The following is a 23,862-nucleotide window of genomic DNA, read 5'->3' on the forward strand; positions in this document are numbered from 1 at the left end:
CATATGCATATTAAACATTAAAGGCAAATATCATTAAGTACAGGGATAATGAACATTTTTTAAACTGCTGTGATTTACCTGGAGCATTATTATGCACACATATTTCAGTAGGTAAGAACATAACAGCCCTGTTAGATCAGGCCAAAAGCCTATCTAGTCCAGCATCCTGTTTCACAAAGTGGCCCACCAGATGCCTCTGAGAAACGCACAGGCAAGAGGTATGTGCATGCCCTCTCTCCTGCTGTTGCTTCCCTGCAACTGGTATTTAGAAGCATCTTGCCTCTGAGGCTGGAGGTGGCCTGTAGCCACTGATAGATCCATCCTCCATGAATCTGAATAAACCCCTTTTGAAGCCATCCAAGCTAGTGGCCATCACCACATCATGTGGCAGAGAATTCCATAGATGAAGAAGTACTTCCCTTTATCGGTCCTAAACTTCCTGACTTTCAATTTCATGGGATGATTCCTGGTTCTAGTGTTGTGAGAGAGGAAGAAATTTTTTTGTCCACTCTCTCTACTCCATGCATACTTTTATACATCTCTATCATGTCCCCCTGTAGGCACCTCTTTTCCAAACCCAAAAGCCGCAAATGCTGTAGTCTTGCCACATAAGGAAGATGCTCCAGGCCCCTGATGATCTTGGTTGCCCTTTTCTGCACCCTTTCCAGTTCTACAATGTCCATCACCCCTGATGAAAGTACACTTTTACTGTCCTGTCTGAACTGCTAAATGAATGCCACTTCCTATAATTTAATACAGTCATACCTAGGAATATGGAAATGCACATTAAAACCAGTAGAACTCAATAACATACGTGCAATACATTCAGATGAGTGACTAGCAATATCTGAAAATGCTAATTAGTTGCAAAATAATGGATTCAAGAGATGTCTGTTCGAAAGAACAACAGTAGACAAATAATTTAAGACTTAATGTTGAATTTTAACACATGAAATACAAATTGGTTAGAAACACTACCAAGCATAACACACACACACACCACTTACTCAGTACAAGATTTTACAAAAAGTAAACTATGAAACACCTAGGAGATCTTGCTGTATTCAAAGTATATACACACACATCAGACAGTCTAAAAGTTACTTGCATTGGACTCAAGGTAAGCACCTTCATTATACAGTGTATGTTACTGCAAAACAACTGAAAATACATTCAGAACCTCTAAAACTATGTTAATCTACTGTATTTACCTGAATCCAAGACTATTTTGATATTGGAAATTGGGAGGTCGCATAAATTCAGAGTCCTGTTCCTTTTGAGTTAATGCAGGTATAATCTGTATTTAACCTACTTTAAGGGGGTTGTCTTAAATTCAGAGTCATCTTCGATTTGGGTAAATACAGTATAACACACTCCAAAGCACTTTGAGGTGCAGAGGTGGTTTCATCTTCAAGATATGCAGTCTTCAACAATAAAGAGCTCTTAGTAATGTTGTTCACACACTCCATGTAACAACCTATTTTACAAATAAATGCTTTCACATGATTTTAAAAAACTCATTAAAAAGTTTGCACTTCAGCTTCTCATACTTGAAACGTGCTAGTTAAATTATGTAGTTAGCTACACATTTTTTCTTTCAACCCTTCTCCTACTCTCAAAGAACTAAGCAGATACTGAGGATTGTATCCATATATACGTGTAGCCCAATTCTAAGCAAGTTTGCATGGAAGTCAGTCCCACAAAGTTCAATGGGACTTCCTTCCAAGTGTGCACAGGACTGTGGCCTTAGTATTACCTTTCTGACAGAGCTGGAGAACTTCAAAGCGCTTCTCAAAAGTTCTAAACCTCACACCACCCCTGTGAGGTAGGTATGGTACAGGTATTAAAAAGAACTAAGCCTTTTTGTGTGTGTGGCACAATCACACGTAAGTGTTCACCTCTTGTGTTCCATGCATTATTAAAATCTGAATTGGCATCATGGGACGGAGGGAAAGAGCTAAAGCAAAGTGCTGGGTAGATTGCTGCTCTGCCAACGCAGGCAAGTAGTTTTGGAATGTTTATACAAATGGCTCGACTGGCTAAACCTCTTGCCACACTTTAAACAGGCATACGGCTTCTCCCCTGTATGCACACGAATATGCTTCTTGCAGTCTGTTAAGGTCAGAAAAGTCTTGCAACAGATTTTGCAGGCATACTTGCGGGCACCTTCTACCACCAAGACATTATGTTCCGATAAGGCCTTCTTACATTTTGAAAGAACATCAGCAGAGGCCCTGGTCAGTTGGGGTGGGCCAGGTTGGGAAGGATGTCCATTTTCAAAAGAGGAAGTGGCCCCATTCATTAGAAGCTGAGAATTAGGAGCATTGTCTGGTATCTGAGAGCTCCGAACAGAAGTCACCACAGGCATTTTGGGAGCTATGCGACGATAGCCAGGAAAGCTGCTGCCTCCACCTCTCGAAGAGCTCATGACTGCCCTTGATAAAGAATGCAACCCCAAGCCAGATCTTGGGAAATCCATCCCAAATTGTTCCGCTGCCCGATAGCCAGAAGTCTGTACACATGGAAGACCCATTACATCTTGCATAGGTCTGACAAAGTGAGAGTCTGTGCTCTCATTGAATGGATTCTCTACATGGGAGACTGTTGCAGAAGAATGACCATTTGCAGGCCCAGATTCTGAGCCAATTAAATAAGAGGCATCACCATCAATTCTGCAATCACTGGTTGTATTTGGAATGTTATCTTCATTCTGGCCAGCACTAAAACTGCTGGCTCTGCTCTTATTTAGAAAATTTGAAATACTGAAGGTGGACTTGTGTTCCAGGTTATTTGTTACCTCCATGATGTGAATGTCCCCCACCCTGTCCGTACTAGACTGTGGGTCAGAAAAGCTACGGTCGCTGCTTTCAGGACTCAGTTCTATTTTTTCAGCACTGACTCCTCCTCCTTCCACTTCAACAGATTCACTTCCTTCTGCTTGGGAAGTTACATCACTCACTTCATCTTGAGGCTCAGGGGAACTCAAAGGCTCAGACTTCACCACTACCCTCATGTGTTCTTTTTCACTTAGACCAACCTCAGGATTCTCACACTGAAAAGTATTTTTTTGGGAAGCAGTTTCCTGGTCAAAGCTAGTTTCAACTTGAGCTGCTTGTGAAGCCATAGACATTTGGGAAATGTTTCCCCCACTGTTGTCAGACTGGCTGGGCACTTGGGCATCTTCTTGGGCACCAAAAGACTGATCAAACATAATAGCATTGTCCTCTTGGTTGTCAGTTACAACCTCAGGCTTAGAATTGTCCACAATTTTCAGTGAGTCTGGGGAAAAAAATTCATCTCGTGAGTGGACCACTGCCTGTGCACTCTCTGGAGTAACATCTGACATGATAGAATCATCCATGGTAGGTCTAATACGCTGCCTAGCCCTTTCTTCAGAAGATTGTTTACGTTTATGGAGACGTCTTATCGGAAAAGCACTCCGTTGCTCTATGTTATTTCTGATTGATGAGCTCATAGAATTTGTCTGTTCCTCTGTGCCTTGGGTGGAATTTAATGCAGAGCTCACTATACTTAGTCCAAGCTGCTGAAGCATGAAGGACCGCTGCATGCGTGCATTCTGCTCTTGCACTCTATCGCTTGGTGGAGACATTGGTAGCGTCCTTGTAGTAAGGTAGTGTTTGCATGCTTTAACCACAGAGTTCAAATGAAGGTGAGAAGCTGCTAGCAGCACATCCATCACATTGCTTTCTCCAAGCATGAGCGTGGAAGTGTACATCATGTCGATGAGAGCAGCAAAGGCTTCGGCTGTCACCACCTCACTGTCCAACTGGATCATGTTCATAGTCTGGTCTCCTTCTGCCACAGTGAAGAGAGCTCGAAAGTGCGTGCTGCATGCTGCCAAGACCGAACGATGTGCTTTGAAGTGCCTGTTCCCTACCACAATGACACAGTCACAAAGTTGACCATGAAGCCGCTGGTAGTTCAACTGCTGGAAGATTTGCTCAAAGTGCCCTGGAAAATCCATGATCCTACAAAGAGATGATAATATGTAAACACAAGTAAAGGCCAAACTTCTGTTTCTACTATAACAAGTCAAGCTCAGTACAAAGCCTGTCTTAAAAACTTATCACTACCAAATTGACAGGCGACCTCCAGGGAGACAGACGTTCTGCACAATGGCTTCCCATCTTAGTTCATAGGAAGGTTGAGTGCAATGACTCTAGGACAAAGCAAAGACAACAGGGTCCCACTAGCATTTGAAAGACATTTAATTTGTAACACATGCTTTAGGGCTATATTAAGAAAGCACCTATGAGCATGTAGTTTTAGTGCTGGAACCAAGAAGGGGCTAAACAGGAAAGAATTGTATACTGTACGCATAAAAGAGCCACTTGGGGGCAATTTAGATGTGAGCAAGAAAGTAGAGGAAACCAAAAAGGGGAAGAATGCTTACAGTTGAACAAGCAATAAAAAGCCATTGTCTCAGATGAAAAACCCTCAAAGAAAAGTGTGAATTCCCAAAACACTTGTGCAATCACATTGCTGTATGTATAATGAAGCCATGGGATCATTAACTGCTTGAGTCATATAGGTTACATTCAGTATCTATAGAGTCGGGATAATCCTGGCTAATGGTAGGGTTTACTGTACAAGTTGAAACAAGGGGACAAGTTGGCCCTTGGGCTAGACTTCTATTACTGCTCATTAGTAACTATTTCTATATCAGGCTTGAAGAGTAAATTCTGGGATTATCCCAGAGAAAGAGATAAAATTATTTAATGCAGCTTTGCAGTTTACTAGGCACCTGACTGCTGGTGGCAAGTATAACTGGCAGATCCAGAAATACAGCACTTATAGGTATGTCTATCTTCCACCCCAGAAAGCTCCTACTTGGAGTCAGAGGAAAGTGGCAGAAGCAAGCACCAATTCCTGGGATCAGACAGCCTTTGCACATGTCAGTGCAGACTGGGATCAACTGGCACAGCTGTTTTGGAACTAGTCCATCAAATAATATCAGGTAGGGAAGGAAACAGTGGGAAGATCTAGAACATGAGATGGGCACCTGACCTCACCTGTAGTTGCCTGGAAAGATACTCCTAACAGAGTGGTGTGGAAGGGTGACAGCAAGAGTAGTTCTAGGTTTGGGGAAGTGGGCACATTCCATTTGTAAAGCACATGCTCTGTATGGATAAGAACCCAGGTTCAGTCTTTGTGGGCAGCCACCAAAAAGGAACATGTTCACAAAATCCAGGTGTGCCCTGCAGTGTTCCCTCTAACAAGGATTCCCAGATGTTGTTGACTACAACTCCCAGAATCCCCAGCTGCAATGACTTTTGCTTGGGGGTTATGGGAGTTGTTGTCAACAACATCTGGGAATCCCTGTTAGAGGGAACACTAGTGTCCACTCCTGTAGATCCCAGTATTTTACAAACTTTTTTTTTTAAGGTTGTAGTTTCCACCTCCACCCAGGCTTTTGCTCAAGGGTTATGGGTATTGTAGTCAACAACACCTGGGAATCCCTGTTAGAGGAAACACTGCCTCCACCCCACCCATGCCCCAAAGGTTATTGTGACATCTTCCAGGAAAATGAAATCACCACCACAGAATATTGTACCCCATTTTACATTAATATTAGGATTTGTGTAGGATGCTTGCACGGCAACAGTAGTCTTAATTCAGAGTAAAGCATAAGTATGATATTGATTCCCCTACAGCCCCCCACCCCCCGCCGGAATAAGAAAACAGCTTTAGTTCCAACCAATGTAATACGTTCACAGTTTAATGGAATGTGTGTGCTCATTACTTGTTGGCTAAATGCTGCTAGTTTGTTATTTAAACTCCATTACCGCCAATTGCTTTTTAAGTTGTCAGCTTTGAATACTTGTCCAATAACTAGCACCTGGAAATCTGCCAAAAACTGCTGAAATGCTTGACTGAGGATTTTAAAAAAAAATGATGATGCAGTAATGCACTTGGATTAACTATGGTGTTAAAGATAACCCACAGAAGGATACTTACAGAGACCACAACATACATTTAATCTAGATGGATGCACAGAACTTCTTACTGTGGTGAATGTTATCAGTGCAAAAAGCGATTTCTTTCTTACACATTGTAGGTCTATTTCCAGTTCTGGATATTTACACAACACCTTTCAATTACAATGCAACAAAATCAAATCTTCTTGTATCTTAAATTTTATAACAAATCAAAATAATCTGAAACTGAGTAGATTGTTGTAACTGAGAGGCCAGCAGGGACAAGTGGATGATGTAAGACAGGCCTTGACAAATTTTCTTTGGAACTAGGAGTCAGCCCAAGAATTTAGGAGCTAGACAATAGACATTGATTTATTTATTAAAATTTTCTTATATACCACCTCCTCCAAAGACTCTAGGCAGTGAACACCACCAATAACTATTATATATTTTATTATTATTGGACAAATGCCTGGCAAAACAGGTGTGTCTTAAGAAGGGCCTTATCTTAAGAAGGGCCTTAAAAGCAGCCAGGGAGGGGGGCTGGACGAATCGGGGGGGGGAGTGTTCCAAAGAAGAGGGGCGGCCACAGAGAAGGCCCTCCTACGGGCCCAGGCACTATGCACTACACTAAGGCCTGAGACACTAAGGAGGGCCAGCTGAGAAGACCTCAGGATACAACCAGCCGAGAGAGGCGATCCCAGAGATATACAGGTGCTAAGTCCATAAGGGTTTTGTAGGTGAGAACCAGCACTTTGAATTGGTTCTCACCTTCACCCAATATTCTCAAAATATTGAACACTTGACAGATACAGTATTGTGGAGCACTGTTCCCTCTAAGCCATGTGCACGCGCTCACAAGTTTTCTGATGATCGCTCAGTTCATTTTAGTTCCCGCTTAGGTTGAATTAGGAAGGCCCCACTCTGAATGCATGTGCGTACACAGTGCCTTGGTACTGCCACCCAGAACAAAATTCATTCCACACAGAGATTAAAAAAATTAGAGGGACCACTGCTGTGGAGAGGGAGGGTAAATGGGCTTCTCTTTACAAGTAACATACTTAGAACAGAAATAGGGCCACCTGGAACAAAAATATTTTATTTAATAACTTTACATCTAAATAGCATAGTCTTGGAGACACGGTTAAATTTCTAGGCACCATGGCTCCCTGCTACCAGGTATTTGTCAAGTTCTGGTATAAGATCCTTGGTTCAAAGGGGTTCATCAGTCCAGTATCGTGTTTCCATCAGTAGCCAGTTAGATGCCTCCAAGAATCACTTCTGGAAAGCACAATGACTGTACTTGTCAATCATCCCTGTTACTGCAGCAGAGATGGCAAAATTCTATATACAAAAGCTGATGACTCCTTCACAGTTTTCTTTGAGACAGGAGCAGGAACAACTATATTAAGGAAGTTCCTACCCTTAAGGGGCTGACTGTCTCATGGCCAATATTGCATGCCACTGCAAAATATAAAGTTATCTGAAATACTATTTAATTTAACAGAAAACTTGCTAAAAGTGCAGGAACTGTTCCTATATTTTTGACAAATGTTAATGTATATTTTAGGTGAAATAGTCTGTTTAAATCAGTTTGTTGTAAACTGACTTTTTTGGTGAAAAACTATGGTTGTGGCTTCTGGTCATCTGCTGAGGAGGGACTATGACCCGCTGATCTGTTTGAATTTAACACCTCTGCTTTAGAAGACAACAGTAACAGGGCAGTACAAGCACTCTCATGCCATTTATTCACCTTTCAATATGTAATGCTTTGTGATATTCTTACTAAGAGATCATGTACTCTAAACAAAGCTAATGATATTTCCAGGGGATATTTCTAGTATCTATAAAGTTGTCCAAGACTTTCTGAACTAGTAATTCTTGAACCATTTGAGCAATATCACATGCTGTAATTTGGTGACAGGAACACAACATCCCTAATTTCTAAAGGGGCTTTTGCGGGGGGCGGAGGGAGGTTATATTTGGGAGTGTTTTCTTAATTAGATGACATTCACACTCTTACCAAGATCTGCTATAGCTGTCTATTATAGGCTTTCATTGTAAAAATAAAAATCTTACATTTCATGAGAGATCTTCTCCAGTATAGATAAATATATCAAAGAGAACAGGCAATACAGCTTAAACTTATTCTTGAGAAATCCATTCCTCCTTCATGGAATAGCCACAGTAACAACAGATCGGCATCTCTGTCAGCTACCATGACAGAACTAGTAAAAAACACTTTCCCCATTCAGCATAAAATATACAAGATCAGCCTAAGTCTGCATATGACTCTCTACAGCCACTTCACGCTCCTTTCCACTCTTGAGAAAGAGTGAGGACATTCTTGGAATGGAGTGCAGCTACTTCCTCTTGGGCAAGAATAGTGAGATAGCTACTCTCAATGGCTGTATTACTCACTGGATCCCAAAAAATCTGAGAGCTTGGGAACAAAGCAAAGAGGAATAGCTTTATTCCTCACCAAAATAGCAGCAACAAGCACATTACTCTTCTGTTAATGCTAGCAGAAAGATAAAATACTGAAAAACATAGGTGCAAACACACCCCAAGTTGAGAGAATGAGAATTGGTCCTGGGGCCAGCTTTGCCCTGTTCTGGTCCATTGTAAGAATATGATTATGGGGCACAACAATGCTTGAACTTATCCAAGGCTAGGATTGCCAGTTTCACCCCCCTTCTAATCTGAATCAAAATATGTTTTGCTCTTTTAAAAAAAATTTCTGTGAGAAGAACTATACTATCTTATGAACCTGCATACGCAGAAAATCTATACCTTCCCTTAACAAAACAATCCAAGACAGCATTAGCGTTAATCTATAAAGAAAGCAAAAGTTCTAAAAACAGCAGCAGATAAAAAGAAATAGGCCTTATGTATTATTTAAGAGGTAATGTCTAAAACAGCCATCTGAAACAAAATGTGTATCAGCTGCCCAGCACAAGCAGTGATGGGGTCTTGTGCCTTGTTCCAAGTTCTAGGAACCATCACAGGAGAGGCCCTATCTTTTGTGACCATACATCAGACTGCAAGGAGGCTTCGAACTGGGCATTTAAACATTTGGACAGGTTCAAACGGATGGAATATATTCCTAATTCCATATGTTGTATGCTCAGTCATAACAAGTCTCATTAATGGAGCCAATCCACCGAAGGTATTTACATCGGATTTCAAGAACACTGTCCTAGTTCTCCACCCCAGGTCCCCTGGAAGACCAGAAGGCAGAGCAGAAATCTTCCAGTCAGAAGTGAAACCAGGTAGAACCTTGGCAGGTGATGGAGACAGACGACAGTAGTAAGAACTCTCTGTGTGGCCACTTCCGAAGGGTGTTCTTTTTCCAGCTGACCCATCAGAGAAGCAGAACAATGAATTTTTAACCACTTATATTAAGGGGCGGGTGGGGCTTCCTTATGGAGGGAGTGGGGAAAGTAGTCGTAAATGCTATGTACAGGGCTCCAGGGGGCCGCTCAGCAACACAACGAAGGCCCCGACCTCTTGGCTGCACCCTCTCGGCCTCGAGAAAGCGGGAGGACCCCCCGCCCCCGCCCGTAGGATAGGAGATGCCCCTTCTCGGGCCACTCACCAGTCCATGCCCCGCCCTCGCCGGCAGCCAGGTGGGGGAGGGAGAAAGGGGGCGTGGTGGCAGCAGGAACCTCGCGCTCCCTCTTCGTTGACAGTCTAGTCAACGTCTGGCTCAGGATCACGCCGCCCCTCGGACCACCGGGGAGCATGCGCAGCTACAGTAACAGCGGGCTCCCCCGCCCCCTCTAGTCAGACAGGGCCTCACTGAGGGGATTCAGCCAACGGACATCTCCGTCCACCAGTCACTCTGCGAGAGAGCGCGCTTGCAACGCCGCCGCGCACGCAGCCACCCTCGCCTTTTTTTACCCAAGCCCAGCGCGGAGTACGCGCCCGTGTTCGCGAAGCACCCCCCGCCCCGCAGCCATCCAACCGCAACAAGCATCACCTCGCCCTCCACCGCCCCCCCGCATGTAACGCAGCCAATCAAAACGCAGCGCGCCCGTCACCGCCTGTCACGCCCCCCTCATCGCGCGCTCCCAACAAGCGCTCGCATGTCATTGCCCAATCACAGTGAACCGCGCGCCCAATGCTAGTTATCTCCGGCTCTTGTGCCTTCAGCCTCACCTACGCTTGGGGGAAGGGGGGCGACGATGGTCCCCTCCCGTCCCGAGCTCCCGTACCTCCGGGAGGGAGGGGCACCCGTTGTTCTCGGCTCTGGTGGCGTCCGTTTGTCCTTCCTTCCGCTCCTGAGGGGGCGGGCCTTAATCGTCGATAGAGTAGTCTCCGCCTTCGTCAAGCCGAATGGCAGAAGGTTCCTCCAGCAGGAAATGACGTCATCAGAACAGTAGCCAATCCGCAAGTTTCAGAATCCGCTTGAAAGCCAGCAATCCTAACTATTCAGAGGCAGCCATGCTTGATCTTGTGACTAATAAGGTCGCGTTGGATGGAGTATCTGAAACCTCATTGGTACATTGCCGGGGGCTGGCAAACAAGCGGCTCACTGATTCGACAGATCCCCCTTTCCAACCGAACATAATGCGACTTCAATGAAAGGAACTGTGGGGAGTTTTGGTGTGTGTGTTTTTTTAATTGGTGTTGCCCATGATGTGTGAATCTACTGTTTTTAGTAGCTTTGCAGCTTTCGTTACTATGTTGTGTTATTTTCTGTAGAAGATTATTGTAGATTGTGGTTTTACATCAACATAGAGATCATTCCGAGATTTGTGAAAAGTGCTAGATTCAAGACTTCTTATTATCCTGTTACAGATTTTTTTTAAAAAAATTAAGTATATTGCCTTTTGTGGATTGTAGTCCAAGGGTATGTGCAATCAGTAGGGCTCTTATGTTGATTTCCACGAAGAGATCGTGTGTGTGTGTTTACTAAATAAAAAAAATATTTTCAGTTTTTCCTGAGGAAGAACATTTATGGTCTTAATAATCTGTTGGGAAACCATTGGCTTTGTCCAGTCGATTAGAAAACGTAGTCCATGTAGTTCTGTAATTATACAAGGCTATATATATATTTGTATTTTTTAAAAAGCTGCACTAAAACCTCTTGAATTGCATATTTTGCATAATTTTATTTTGCTTCAACTCATCCTCCTGGGACATCACTGGATGTCTTATATTGTGATCCTAAGTCAGTTAAAAAATACTTCTTTAGTATTACAGCCTCACTCAGGTAGCCCTAGGGTTTCTGAAATCCCACTTAGTATTCGCCAATGCCCACATAGTTCAAGCCCATTTTACCCTAGAGTAAAAACTTGTTTTTAAAAAATCAAAAAAATCAGCACCATGCTTTCTCGCCTGCATGGAATCATTTACCCTGAAAAGTCCAACATAATATTTTGCGTTGCGAAAAATACACTTAGGCCTCCAGCCTCAGAACAACGGTTTCTCGTGTTAACACGCAAAGAATAACGCAGCTCTCTGGATCTAGTGGCAAAGTCCTGCATCCCCACCATACCTGAGATACAAGAGGAGCCACCGGCGCATACCGTGGCGGCTCGGGACACTCAATTAGTTACCTTTTTCCCGTCTGTAGGTGGCGAGAGAGGCTTAAACTGAGCGGCAAAGGCGGAAGAACCTTGATTCGGATGGAAACCCCTCCCCTTCCCGGGCACCAATAGCATAGCAGCCGTAAGGAAAGTTACGAGAGTGGAGTTGCAGTAGCAGCAGTGTGCTTTTGCCATGGCGGTAGAGGCCAGGTGGTGCTATCGGGGGGACCCCCAGAAGGAGCAGAGCGCCCTACTCGGTAAGTCTCTCTGGGCTGGAGTTGCATGGGGAGGAAGTCGGGGGAAGAGGATTAAACGATCCGTTTTATATTTCCCGTTGCTTCCAGCTGTAGCATGAATCTACTCTGTGTGTGTGTTTGCACCCTCGGAGCGATATAAGCAATAATAATTTCGCCTGTGGTCAGTGTAAGGAGTATGCCCCACGCACCCATGCTGAAAGAGGAGATGAGTTACTGATCTCTCGGGAGAGCAGTGGAAAGAGGCACAGTATTTGCCTGACGGTCCGAAAAGAAAGCTGATGAAGCTCCCCGTCAAAAAAAGAAAAGAAAAGAAAAAAGTGGGAAACCGAAGGGGAGGGAAGTATGTTCAAAGGAGCACGGTGGTGGACTGCGCTAGAATTGGCAAAATGTGTAAGGCTTCTTCGTTGGTATTGCTGGAAACTTTTAGATATCATTCTACAATCCAAAACAGAGTTTAAGCTTGTTTATCAAGGAGCTCCTAAATATATTTACTTAGGAGTAAGTCTCATTGAGTACCATGGAGCTTACAAACCACCATCGTTATAATGACAAAAATCAGGTAGCTGCCAAAGAGATCAACAGAGAACCTCTGCCCCCAGAATGGCCCCAAAGCATAGTAAAACAGGTGCATTTCAGGAGAGGACTGAAGGCAAAAAAAGGAGAAGGCAACATAAACCTCCCGGGGTGAAGGGTGGTTCAGAGTACACAATCCATATTTAGGGCATTTCAGAGTCTGGGTGCTGCCATGAAGAAGTCCCACATGCTCACTAACAATCTTAGCTGTTTGTTTCTCCTTTCCATTCTCTTTACCATTTTCCTTTCCATTCTCTTTACCATTTTCTTACAGTCCAGTTTTCGAATGGGAAACTGAAAAGTGCTGAAAATATGAATTTTACCTTATATAAAAGCAAAAACACCAATAACCCAAGAAAGAAGCATAAAAGAATATTGGTAAGCAACTTATTTTTAAGCCTGTACTATGTACTTATTTAAAATGTCCTCATTTATTCATTTTATTACACATACTTTGATTTGTCTTCCTGAAGCTCAAAGATGCTTACATAAAGCTCTGGTTAATTCTGGTTTAGATTATCCATTGAGCACAGTAGACACAGTGCCTAAGGCCTATGAAGCTCCCAACAGCCTATGAAAATGTTTTTGTTTATGTGGTTTCTTCCCCTTGCTTAGACGCCACTGTGTGTTTTTCTCTTTCCCACCTTCATGAACCATGTGTGTTTGGAATTGTGTGACATAGAGAGAGATCCCATCCCCACTTGAAAGCTTTTGTTTGTGTGCTTATGTTCTGTTTCTTAGAACTGTTTGTGTGAGAGAGGAAGAGATTCCTACACACACATACTTGAACCCACTGTTTGTGTATTCTTGCCTCCTCTGTGCATGAGTGCAAAGGAGGGAAGATTTTTACCTTTAAAAAAATGATTTCCCAAGAAGTACAACAAGATGCCAACAAGCATAAGCTTAAAAGTGTGAGAGTACAAACTTGTAAGAAAAACTCACCCCACAATTTACATTCTTGTGATGAAATAATGGATAATCCAGACCTGTGGATGCCCATTCTTAAACATTAGACATATTAGAGGACATATACATTGTAGACAATGCAAATATTTATCTATAGATCTATCTTGGCCTACTATTATGAGAGCACCTAGGGCCTGCAAATACTTTATTCCGGCCCTGCTGGTGAATCTATGGTCAGACTTGATTAGCTTTTAATAGCTCTGTGGTAGACAGAAGTTTTACAGATAAGGCCTTTTCTACATACCTTTTACATATAAAACAAGACAATAACAGAACCCGCAAAAGCAAAGTAGCAAAATGACAATAACAAAAAATCCTATTATTACTTCTCAAATGTTTGAGTGAATAAAATAGTTTTAATTTGGCATCTTAAAGATAGATGCCAAATGAGTGCTTCTGGGGAAAGTATTCTACAGTTAGGGTGGCAAAGGCTCTGTCTCCAGTAGCCATGACTCTAACCATGGAAGGTAAGAGCTTCCAGACACGGTTCCTTCTAACAGGGATTCCCATACATTGTTGACTACAACTTGCTAGCATCCCTAGCTGCAATGGCCTTTGGTTGGGGATTATGGGAGTTGTAGTCAACAACATCTGGGAATCCCTGTTAAGGGAACACTGCTTCCAGAGCAGGGCCTTTTGCTGCTGTTTGTTAAATATGGCTATAGTAGTGTCATAGGTACCTGTTTGACAGTACCTCTGACATCACTAGTGCAAAATGAATTTTCTTTGCCCATGCCATCCAGTGAATTTTTCTTAATTACTATTTATTACTTTAAGTTAAGGGTTAGGAACAGGTGGTCCATGGGCACAACATGACGTAGGGTAGGACAGCAACTGACTCTAGAGAGGGATTAGGGGATGGCAGTGCTACCCATGTTCCCACCACAGCCTCCACATTTAAGCTGCTGTGGCAATGGCTGCCGTCCAACTTTCCAGCCAGTTTCACACTGCATGGGCTCAGTAAACCTTCAACTGGAAAAGGGAGGGAGAGAGGGGGAAATCATGTGTCTGCTTATTGGGCAAGCACATGGGCCCCTTTAATGGGGGGCTCGATAGATAGATTGATAAAGAGAGAGAGAGTATATGTATAGTTATTGGTATTGGTGTTGTTGTCCACTGCCTAGAGTCTTTGAAGGAGACGGTATAATTGTAATAAATAAATAATAAGTAAACTTCAATTTAGTGAGTCTTTATCCTAAGGTGGAAGATAGGTTTTATGGAAAGGATTTAAACCGGTATAGAAAATTGCTTTCACCTGGAAGACCAGCATCCATGCCTCTCACTCTTTCTTTTCCCTCTTAGAATGCAGAAACAGATAGGCTCTCTTATGTAGGAAATAATTTTGGTGCAGAAGCCCTGAAATGCAACACCCTATGCAGGTATGTGTGTGCTGTGCATGAATATAATTCTGCTAAATGAATGAATAATAAATATATGTGACCATACAGAAAACTACTTAATAAAATTACAAGCATGGATTAGTTCAGTATACAATCTTTGTTTCATCTCAGTATTTTAATGTAGTGGTTGTGAGTAGTGAGAGAGAAATTGGATAACCTGTCTTGAGCCTTAAAATAAGTAGGCCATGAAACCAGGTCATGATATATGTGTGAAAGCATACAAACACAATGATGCTTACATTTATTCAATAGCTTATTTTATTGTTGCTAGTAATTGGGGCAGCCCCTCCCCCCTCCTTCCCAGGAATACTGAAAGACCAGCGTGCCCTGAGAGGAAGGCATGAAAGCAGGCGTCCAGGCCAGGGAGCTCTTGTTCTCAGCTCCTTGAAAAGACCAACAGCCGGAGACAATGTTTTATTTATCTTCTGTAATTTGCTTCTTTTAATATTGTCAGCCGCTTTGGGTGCCTTTGTCAAGGCAGAAAGGCGGTTTTAAAATGTAGTAAATAATAATTGATCACATGCCTATTGTCAGATTAGGTTTAAACAAAACATGTGTATGCCACCTCTTTGCCAATATACTCAAAACAGATCAATCGTTAAATAAATTGCTTATAATACAAAAGGAAAAGAGATGTGAAGCAAAGAGGGGGAAAAGCACAATTTGGGCGCAGTGAATCAAGAAGGCCTCACTCTGAATGCATGTGCGCACACAGTGCTTTGATGCTGCCACCCAGAACAAAACTCATTCCGCACAGAGATGCAAATAATTAGAGGGACCACTGGCGCAGTGTTCCATGTAAGAGGGATTCCCAGATATTGTTGACTACAACTCCTGTAATCCCCAGCAAAGGCCATTGTAGCTGAGGATTCTGGGAGTTGTAGTCAACTACATCTAGGAATCCTTCTTACAGGGAATACTGTTTGGGCCCCATGGCAGCTGCAGGAGACACTTCTAGGTGGAGAGGAGACAAATGGCACTTGGTCTGGTCAAGTTGATGGAGTGGACTGGGCTGTCTCAGCCCTCCCTCTGATGCAACCAGGTGAAATGGCGACTGACGGAAGCTGCTCTGGGAGGGCCGCAGGCAGATGGCAATTTTAGCTGGAATTGGGCCCCAAGAAAGCTTACAGTAAATTCAAGTTTAAAATACGGCATACAAATTGAAATAATAGGAACAAACTTAAATATTATTATTGGCTTTTTTTTTCTTTACAGAAAAGATAACCAGCAAATACAAATCATTTACCAGCTATTACTAAACCAGATTTTTTTTTAAAAAAAATAGTAAAGCTAGTCACCCCAAAAGGTCTTGAAATAATACTGAAAAAGAAAAAGGTTCATCTGTATTATCTCTTCCATTAGATATTTTGTTGGCATGTTAGACAAGAACTCTGGACAAATGGATGTCTACAATGCAGAGTTATTCAACATGCAGCCAATGATTTCAGGTGGGCAAAAGATATTACTTACTTCACTCCTGTACTGGCACACCTTTTGGTATGCAGCCTGTGTTCCTGGTGGCTTGTTAAACATATGCAGCCAGATAAGCAGTTCACCTCTTGAATGTTTCATATTGTCTAGATTGCATGATGAGCTCAAGGTGTGAATCAGACCTCCCTAAGAGGCAAGGCAAGAATCACATGGTGTATCTCTTGCTGGACTGTACTATCTTGTGCTTGTAGGTGTCAGAATTGGATGCTTGAATGCTTTCCCACATAAAACAAAAATTACTCTGTGCAGATAGAAAACTTGTATGTCAAGGAGAAAGCTGGTTAGCATATGATCTGCTCTCCCATATGCTACTTTTCCATAAGTTTCAAACATTCTGTCCCACCCACCACCTATAACTGGAAACGATACAGTCCAGCAAAAGCTGTATGACATGTTTCTGTTGGCAATATAGTTCAGTGCAAAGGAGGAACATTTAATTGCTAGGGAGGCACAATGTGCTCTTTGACCCTTCACAGATTAGAATGTGGTGTTTGTTAATTATATAAAGAGATGCAATGATCTGTCTCCTCCTGGTGTTGGGTTAGGCTTCTGTTGTTAACAGATCATGGTTTCTACCTTCCTCCCCCAAGCTTTGTGATAAGCTGCTTCTGACTAGCACTTCCTGCCCATTGCTGGGGTTTCTTCTTACGGAAGCTTACTGAGAAGCCACCTACACATTCAGCAGAAGCATATGACACACCCCTCCTTGCACTTCAGAATGCAAATGGGAAATTTCTTGATTGAATGCTTCCCAACATCAAATGCTCCCTGCCTGTGGGAAGCAGGTATGTGGGAGCAAAAGGTTCTTTGACGTGCTAGTTTTCTATAAGCAGAAATATTTAAAAAATGGATGGGAGGGTCCATTAAAACTCCTTTCACCAAGCAAAGGTTCTCAAATGCTGCCCAAGAGCCAAGCGATATAGTTAGAAAAAGCACATAATGAAGCCATTTGCACAATCCCAGAGGAGGCGGGGAAGACAGGGTTTCACCTGTCTTCCCCCAGAGGATCCTTTGCCAGGTCTTTGGCATGCCACCATGTGCCCAGACAAGCCATGCTGCTCTGTGCAGCTTGGGCCGTTCTAAGCGCCTGTGGTGATCAACTAGTACACACTGTTAGTCAAAAGGAATTTAAACTGAGGAACTACCTCTGGAGAGAATTCCTAAGGGAAGGACTTTGGAATGGAGTGAACAGGTGGCTATAAAGTTCAGTTGGAGAACTGACTGATTCAGATGGGGACGGTTAGGGCTAAAGAGAGGATCTCTGGTTAGGGTTCTTAGAGTAGGGCTGAGGGTAGAATTGGGAAGTTGGTGGGTAGGTTGTACACACCTGGGAATACCTCTGAAAATCAAGCTGGACTATCACTTTGTGAATCCTGGGAGTGTTTGGTTTAATACACAGGTTATACTTCCAGGGTGGTTGTGTCCCAGGAAAGGTGCTGAAAGTCTAAAGGAGTTTGTTTTACCTTAATAGACATCTTGGAATCGTTACAGGAAAACCTTTGTCGACATACGTACACAATCTTATATAGGTACCAGAGTTTTAAATACCAGACTGAAATATAAAAAGCGGTGTACTGTGTTGACTATCAAGTAAGTTCTCTAAGGTTCTTGCTTTGTTCCAGAAACCATTATGTGTGTGACCCCACATTGTTGAGAATAGAAACCACTGAAGCTATTGTACCACAATAAAGTTGTTGTTGTTTTGTTTAGAATTTTAAAACTGTTTCAACTGTGTCTACTTCTCCCCATGTTAGCACATGGGCACAATACCAAAGTTAGAGTTTGAATCCCAGATTAGGATTTAATTTAGTGGCGGCGGTGAAAATATATAAAGGGTATAAAAGCAAATAAAAGGCTCACAAACATTTGTTTTAAACATCTCTATATATTTTTATCACTAATCTCCCAGTCCCAACCTCATGCAAGTCTCTGACAGTGCCCAACTCTGTGCGTGCCCAGGCTGCTTGCACATAACCTCAGCGCTGGGGTTAAGGGTGCACTCACGTTCTTAGCCTCAGCTAAAGGCTGGGATACAAAGAAGGGTTAGGGGGCTGGGCAGTGGCAGGATCCGTACAGATCCCAGTGCTGCACACAAGCAGCCTAACTCAGGCTGGGCTGCCCTAATAATATCCAGCCTTAATAATATCCTTGCTGGGACTGTACCCTTTCTGAATGCAGTTTGGAGATTGCATGTTTTAATGAATATGCAGTCCCCAAACTATTCAGAAATGGTGCAGTCCCCGCAAGGATATATTGTGTGCTTATTTTGAACACTTAGCTTGACTCTTGGGCAGCATTTGAGAATGTTTCCTTGGTGAAAGATTGCAAAGTTTCTGCAGTAATTCCCGATCATCAGAACAAAGTGAGTCTGCTGGCAGCATATCCAAATGACAGGATCTAGCAGAGCTTCAGGCTGTTGTAAGGAGTGTGCTTTCCCGTGCTTAACATTCTCGTTGGCTGCAGTTGTGGAGGGACTGACCTGGAGAGCTGATGAATCCATATTTTACTCATTTGTTTTTTGTTCTTTTTAAAAATAGATAACGTAGCAGATGAAGACCTGTCGGAGTATTTGACTAAATCCTTCAGAGAGAAGGTACTAGTTCTTAAGTAACTATAAGAGGCAATCATGGTAACATTGTGTTAGATTTAACTGGTTGTTCTTAAATTACTTCGGTTGTTAGATTTACGTGCATTGTAAATATGTAACGTTGTTTTGAGAGAGTCAGCAGCACTATTTTCAATTTATCTATGGTTACTGGTCTGTGAATTTTTAAATCATGATTGCTGATGGGGTTTTCCTAGTGCTTTCTCTTAACTAAAGGCCTCAAAGAGAGACAGAGCAGTAATAATGGGTGACTTCAACTACCCACACAGACTGGGTAAATTCACACTCAGGTTGTTGTTGTTATTATTTACTTTTTTTTTTTTTTACATTTATATCCCGCTCTTCCTCCAAGGAGCCCAGAGTGGTGTACTACCTACTTGAGTTTCTCTTCCACAACAACCCTGTGAAGTAGGTTAGGCTGAGAGAGAAGTGACTGGCCCAGAGTCACCCAGCTAGTTTCATGGCTGAATGGGGATTTGAACTTGGGTCTCCCCAGTCCTAGTCCAGCACTTTAACCACTATACCACGCTGGCAGAGAGTCCAAATTTCTAGACGTGCTAAATGACTGTGCCTTAGAACAGTTAGTCGCGGAACCAACCAGAGAGATGGTGACTTTGGATTGAATCCTGAGTGGTGCCCAGGACCTGGTGCGAGATGTCAGAGTTGCAGAACCATTGGGTAGCAATGACCATAGTGTGATCCAATTCAGCTTATATGTGAGTAGAGAATTGTCAAGGAAGTCCAACACAGATGCGTTAGACTTCAGAAGAGGAAACTTCTAAAAAATGAGGGGACTGGTAAGAAGGAAGTTGAGAAGTTCAGAAGGACGCCAAGTTCAGAAGGACGCCAGCGTGGTTAACAAGTAGAGTTAGGGAAGCTATAAAAGGGAAAAAGACTTTCTTCAGAAAATGGAAGTCCTGCCCAAATGAAGATAACAGGAAGGAACATAAACTCTGGCAAAAGAAATGCAAGGACACAATAAGGGATGCAAAGAGAGAGTTTGAGGTGCATATAGCTAGAAGTGTCAAGAGGAATAATAAAAACCTCTTTAAATATATCAGAAGTAGGAAACCTGCCAGGGAGGCAGTTGGACCCTTAGATGATGAGGGTGTGGAAAGGGATTATTAAGGATGATGAGATTACAGAGAAGCTGAATGAGTTCTTTGCATCTGTCTTCACGGCAGAGGATGAAGACCATATACCCTCTCCAGAATTGAGTTTTTCTGGTTTAGCACCTGAGGAACTGGGTGAATTTGAGGTGACAAGTCTAAACTGTCTTGAAAAACTAAAAATTAACAAATTGCCAGGGCCAGATGGCATCCACCCAAGAGTTCTGAAGGAACTCAAATGTGAAATTGCTGATCTCCTAGCAAAAATATATAACTTGTCCCCACAATCAGGCTCTGTACCAGAGGACTGGAAAGTAGCCAGTTTGACTCCAATTTTCCAGGGGGGATCCAGGAAATTACAGGTTGGTCATCTTAACTTCGGAACCGGGTAAATTGATGGAAAGCATACTTAAGGACAAAATTGTTAAGCATATAGAACAACAGGCCTTGCTGAAGGAGAGCCAGCATGGCTTTTGCAATGCAAAGTCTTGCCTCACTAACCTTTTGGAGATCTTTGAGAGGGTCAACAGGCATGTGGATAAAGGTGATCCGGTTGACATAATATACTTGGAACAAATTTACTTGTATTAATGTCAGTTGGAGGACTCAGTGCTAATTTTTTTAAGCCTGTCAGGCTGAGGGGAAGGCTAGGCTGGGCTTCAGCGATCGGGAGCAGAGGAAGGGGCTCTTCAGCCTCCTCTCCCCACCTCTTTTTATTTATTTTTTATTTTCAGTACAAAAATACTCAATACAGAACAAAAAAAAAGAACTGATACAGCATGTTTTCTAAACAATCATTTCCATATAGCTATATGGAAATTACCACATTCGTAATAGTAGCTTAGTATAAACATTAAAATCCATATCAAATTTTATCTGCCAAAAGTGGACCCCACTGATTCCAAAAGGTGATCTTATTCCCTCCCCGCTTCTTTTTATGAATGCTGTTATTTCCATCATTTGAACCACCTCCCAAACCTTTCCCTGCCCTTCTGCAGCAGACACATTGCTGAGGATTTGTCGGCTTCAAGCCAGTGATCCTCAGATGGGAAAGAAATAGCACAGTGGCAACATGGGGAGGCATGAAGGCTCTAAGTACCCCCTGGGAGCCTTTCCAGTACCCCCTGTTGGAAACTCCTGTTCTAAATTATTGTTGCAATAGTTATTTATAACAGTGTTCATGCACACACAAAGACCGACACCCATCTACCCACCAACTATAAATAATTAAAGTCAGGGTTTTAAATGGGACTGTGGTTATAGTGCAGGGCAGAGGGGATCTTCCCTTCGGTGTTGAATGTCTGTGTTCCAGTTTTCTGCAGGGCTGGAGCCCTCATTCCTATTGGCACTATCATATGATTTTGCAGTTAAAAAGATAGGTACCACTCCCACACAAGGACTTCCTGTAACATTTGACTGGGGTCAATTTGATCATCTTTGATTGGTCAGTGGACCTATGTCCTGGCTGATCAGCAATAGAATCTCAGCCCGAGCCATGAGATTCACTGGAAATGGGCAGTTAATATTCTCACGTGCTGTTCGTCTTTCGTGAATTAATTTCTACTGTGTGTTGGTTGCTTTGTTACTAAAAATCTGTTGCTGTCCATTGAAGAAAGATGATTGCATTTCATTATATCTTAAAAGCAGATTGTTATGCCTCTAGATTTAAGCAGATAATCCAGCTGTAACTGGGAAGAGAGCAGGTATATGCAGTTCTTTCTCTAAATGGTGTTTGGCAGCTGACCTTGAATAATGTACTTCCTGCTTGTCTTCTCATAATTCTATTGACTTCAGTGGGCTGAAATATATGGCTGCTTATTAGCTCCTTGGGCTCTTATTAGCTGTCTTAGAAGCAAAGTTTCCTTGCAAAGGATCTCGGTGAGAATAGCCTTGGTACCTGCACAGCAGCAACAACCTTGTGCTTTTTTTGTAGGTGGATCTGTGCATTGAAGCCTTTGGAACCACCAAGCAGAAGAGAGCCCTGAGCTCTCGGAGGATGAATGAAGTTGGGAAGGAGGTATTAACTAAGGCTGTGACCAAAGCAGCAGAAGACGTTATAGAGACAAAGGGTGTTGCTGGTAAGTAATGAAAACTATGTAGAAGGAACAACTGGAGCAGCAAGAGTGCCTGATGGGTCTCCCGAGGCTTGCTTGTTCTAAGAATAAATGAGGGTTGCTGTTTACTTTCTGCATGATAGGAAAGTGGGAAGGGAATGAGCTGGCAACTGGTGGCTTGTGGGGAAGATCGGGTCACCAAAGCACTTGTATCTGGCTCCTGGCAGCCCTAGCCCATTTTAAACAAGAAGCAGTAATAATTTTGCCCAGTTTCACCTGATCGGAACGGTTTGAAAAAGTTGTGAGAAATACTGCCACTGTGAAATCCCTCTCTCGGTGTCTTCCACAAGTGGAAGATGCCTCTGCCTGACTCCCAGGAATTCGCCCTCTCCCCCTGCAACCACTCCCCTGCATCTTGTTCCATTTCTGAGGGTTTCTCTTGGGAGTGGCTTTTTGGGGAGCTCAGGGCTGCAGGAAGGAAAAGGGAGCCGGGAAAACCATTTGTGCTTGTCGTTCATGTGAGCGCTGCTTTGGATGCTACCCGATGAGTGGAAGGGAAATGGCCACTAGCACTGTTCTGCAAAAAGCTTGGGCAATAATCCATACACACATTCTATGCTGTAAAAGGTAGATTCTGTGTAGCAGTTCTTATGCCTCCAAGAGGCTGCCCACATTTTTGTGCAGAATTGGGATTTAGTTCCATGTTTCTCACACTAGGCTGCACTGCGAAGTGTAAAACTCTTTCTGTAAGCAAAATACATCTACATGCAGGAGGGATCCGACCCCATCAGCTTTGTGCTCCATTACTGCTATCTAAGTTAAGTGAAATAGGGATGTGCGTGAAACCGGTTCCGTGCACACCCGGGAGGCGGTGAGGAGGGGTCGCTTTAAGGCACGGGGAGGGTGCCCTTGCCTCCCCTGCCTCACTTCCCCCTCTGATGCTGCTTCAAAAACTGCTGGTGTGGATGTATACCTTCTTGCCACCCTGGTCAGCGTAAAACCAGAAGTGCCAGGCGCACAGGCGCAGGTGTGACCCATTTACCCAAAAAACTATCTTGTGAGCTACATACTGGCCTGAAAGACATGCCAGAAACAAGTGGGCCCTCGGTGAACTTATTTATGAGAAAACATTTAATTAACTTGTCACAAGTGGACCTTTCATCTGTCATGTTTTTTTTGGAAGGGATGAAAATGCTGTCATTGTTTAATAGTCTGAGAACTGAAGATGCTGTGTCAGCTCATCATTAAAATGACTGGCACTGAGGCTAGCCCACTGGTTTTTGAATGGTGGGTTAGGATAATTTGAGTGGGTAAATGGGTCATCAGCCTTGCACTGGTCATCAGTGTGGCAAGTTGCTAATATACACTGCTGGGAACTGACTTCATTTTAGTGAGTTAATAAGGCTGGCATGTTGGGTGCCATCAGAACTCCTGGCCTTCTCCGTCTAAAAACAGCTATACAATTTTGAAATGGCATTTACTTTTCCGGTGAAATGGAGTGTTGCAATCTGCCCTGCTGTTGGCTTTTGTTCCCCACAACCACTTGACCATTTTCCTTCTGGTCCTTTCAGCAAGCACTGGAGAAGATCCCTACACCACATGAAATAAATTACCTTCAAATGTCAGTGTCAAAGTTGTGTTGCTGCCTGTACTTTTGGAGTCCTTTCTACATTCTCAGTGGCATCAGCCAACTCCCAACTTCTCTAAGACTCCAGGATTGTCCTAGGAACCTGACTCTTAAACACACACACACACACACACACACACACACACACACACACACACACACACAGAGAGAGTTTGTGGTAGAGTCCTTCCTGGGTTGTGCCACTTTAAACTGCAGGTGGTAGATTGCATGTTTGAATGCTCTCCCACGTTTAGAACAAAAAACTCTACATATTGAATAGTAGTGCATGTTGAGTAGAACACTAGTA

The 23,862-nt window shown here is 43.1% G+C and overlaps 2 protein-coding genes across 5 annotated transcripts in view; one reads left to right on the top strand and one right to left on the bottom strand.

Moving 5' to 3' along the window:
• Positions 1–921: 921 nt before the first annotated feature.
• Positions 922–10,251, bottom strand: ZBTB5 (zinc finger and BTB domain containing 5). Of its 3 annotated transcripts, none has more exons than XM_053288847.1 (2): positions 10,101–10,251; positions 922–3,989 (listed from the first exon to the last, which is right to left on the bottom strand). In XM_053288847.1, the coding sequence occupies exon 2, from the start codon at positions 3,983–3,985 to the stop codon at positions 1,958–1,960; it is 2,028 nt and encodes a 675-aa protein (XP_053144822.1). In that variant the 5' UTR covers positions 3,986–3,989; positions 10,101–10,251; the 3' UTR covers positions 922–1,957. The 3 variants fall into 3 exon arrangements, with proteins under 3 accessions (XP_053144822.1, XP_053144823.1, XP_053144821.1); XM_053288848.1 differs by having other exon boundaries at positions 10,157–10,250; XM_053288846.1 differs by lacking the exon at positions 10,101–10,251 and adding an exon at positions 9,538–9,942.
• A 35-nt stretch (positions 10,252–10,286) lies between these two features.
• Positions 10,287–23,862, top strand: part of POLR1E (RNA polymerase I subunit E) — a 29,851-nt gene continuing 16,275 nt past the window's right edge. Inside the window, exons 1-7 of one of the 2 annotated variants that reach the window (XM_053288849.1) lie at positions 10,287–10,547; positions 11,521–11,730; positions 12,578–12,681; positions 14,572–14,648; positions 16,032–16,117; positions 18,698–18,753; positions 21,808–21,952. In XM_053288849.1, the coding sequence (XP_053144824.1) occupies positions 11,667–11,730; positions 12,578–12,681; positions 14,572–14,648; positions 16,032–16,117; positions 18,698–18,753; positions 21,808–21,952 (532 nt within the window). In that variant the 5' untranslated portion in view covers positions 10,287–10,547; positions 11,521–11,666. The other variant, XM_053288850.1, reaches the window with a different exon arrangement.

This window comes from Hemicordylus capensis, chromosome 2 (assembly GCF_027244095.1).
Source record: "Hemicordylus capensis ecotype Gifberg chromosome 2, rHemCap1.1.pri, whole genome shotgun sequence".
Classification (NCBI taxonomy): Eukaryota; Metazoa; Chordata; class Lepidosauria; order Squamata; family Cordylidae; genus Hemicordylus; species Hemicordylus capensis.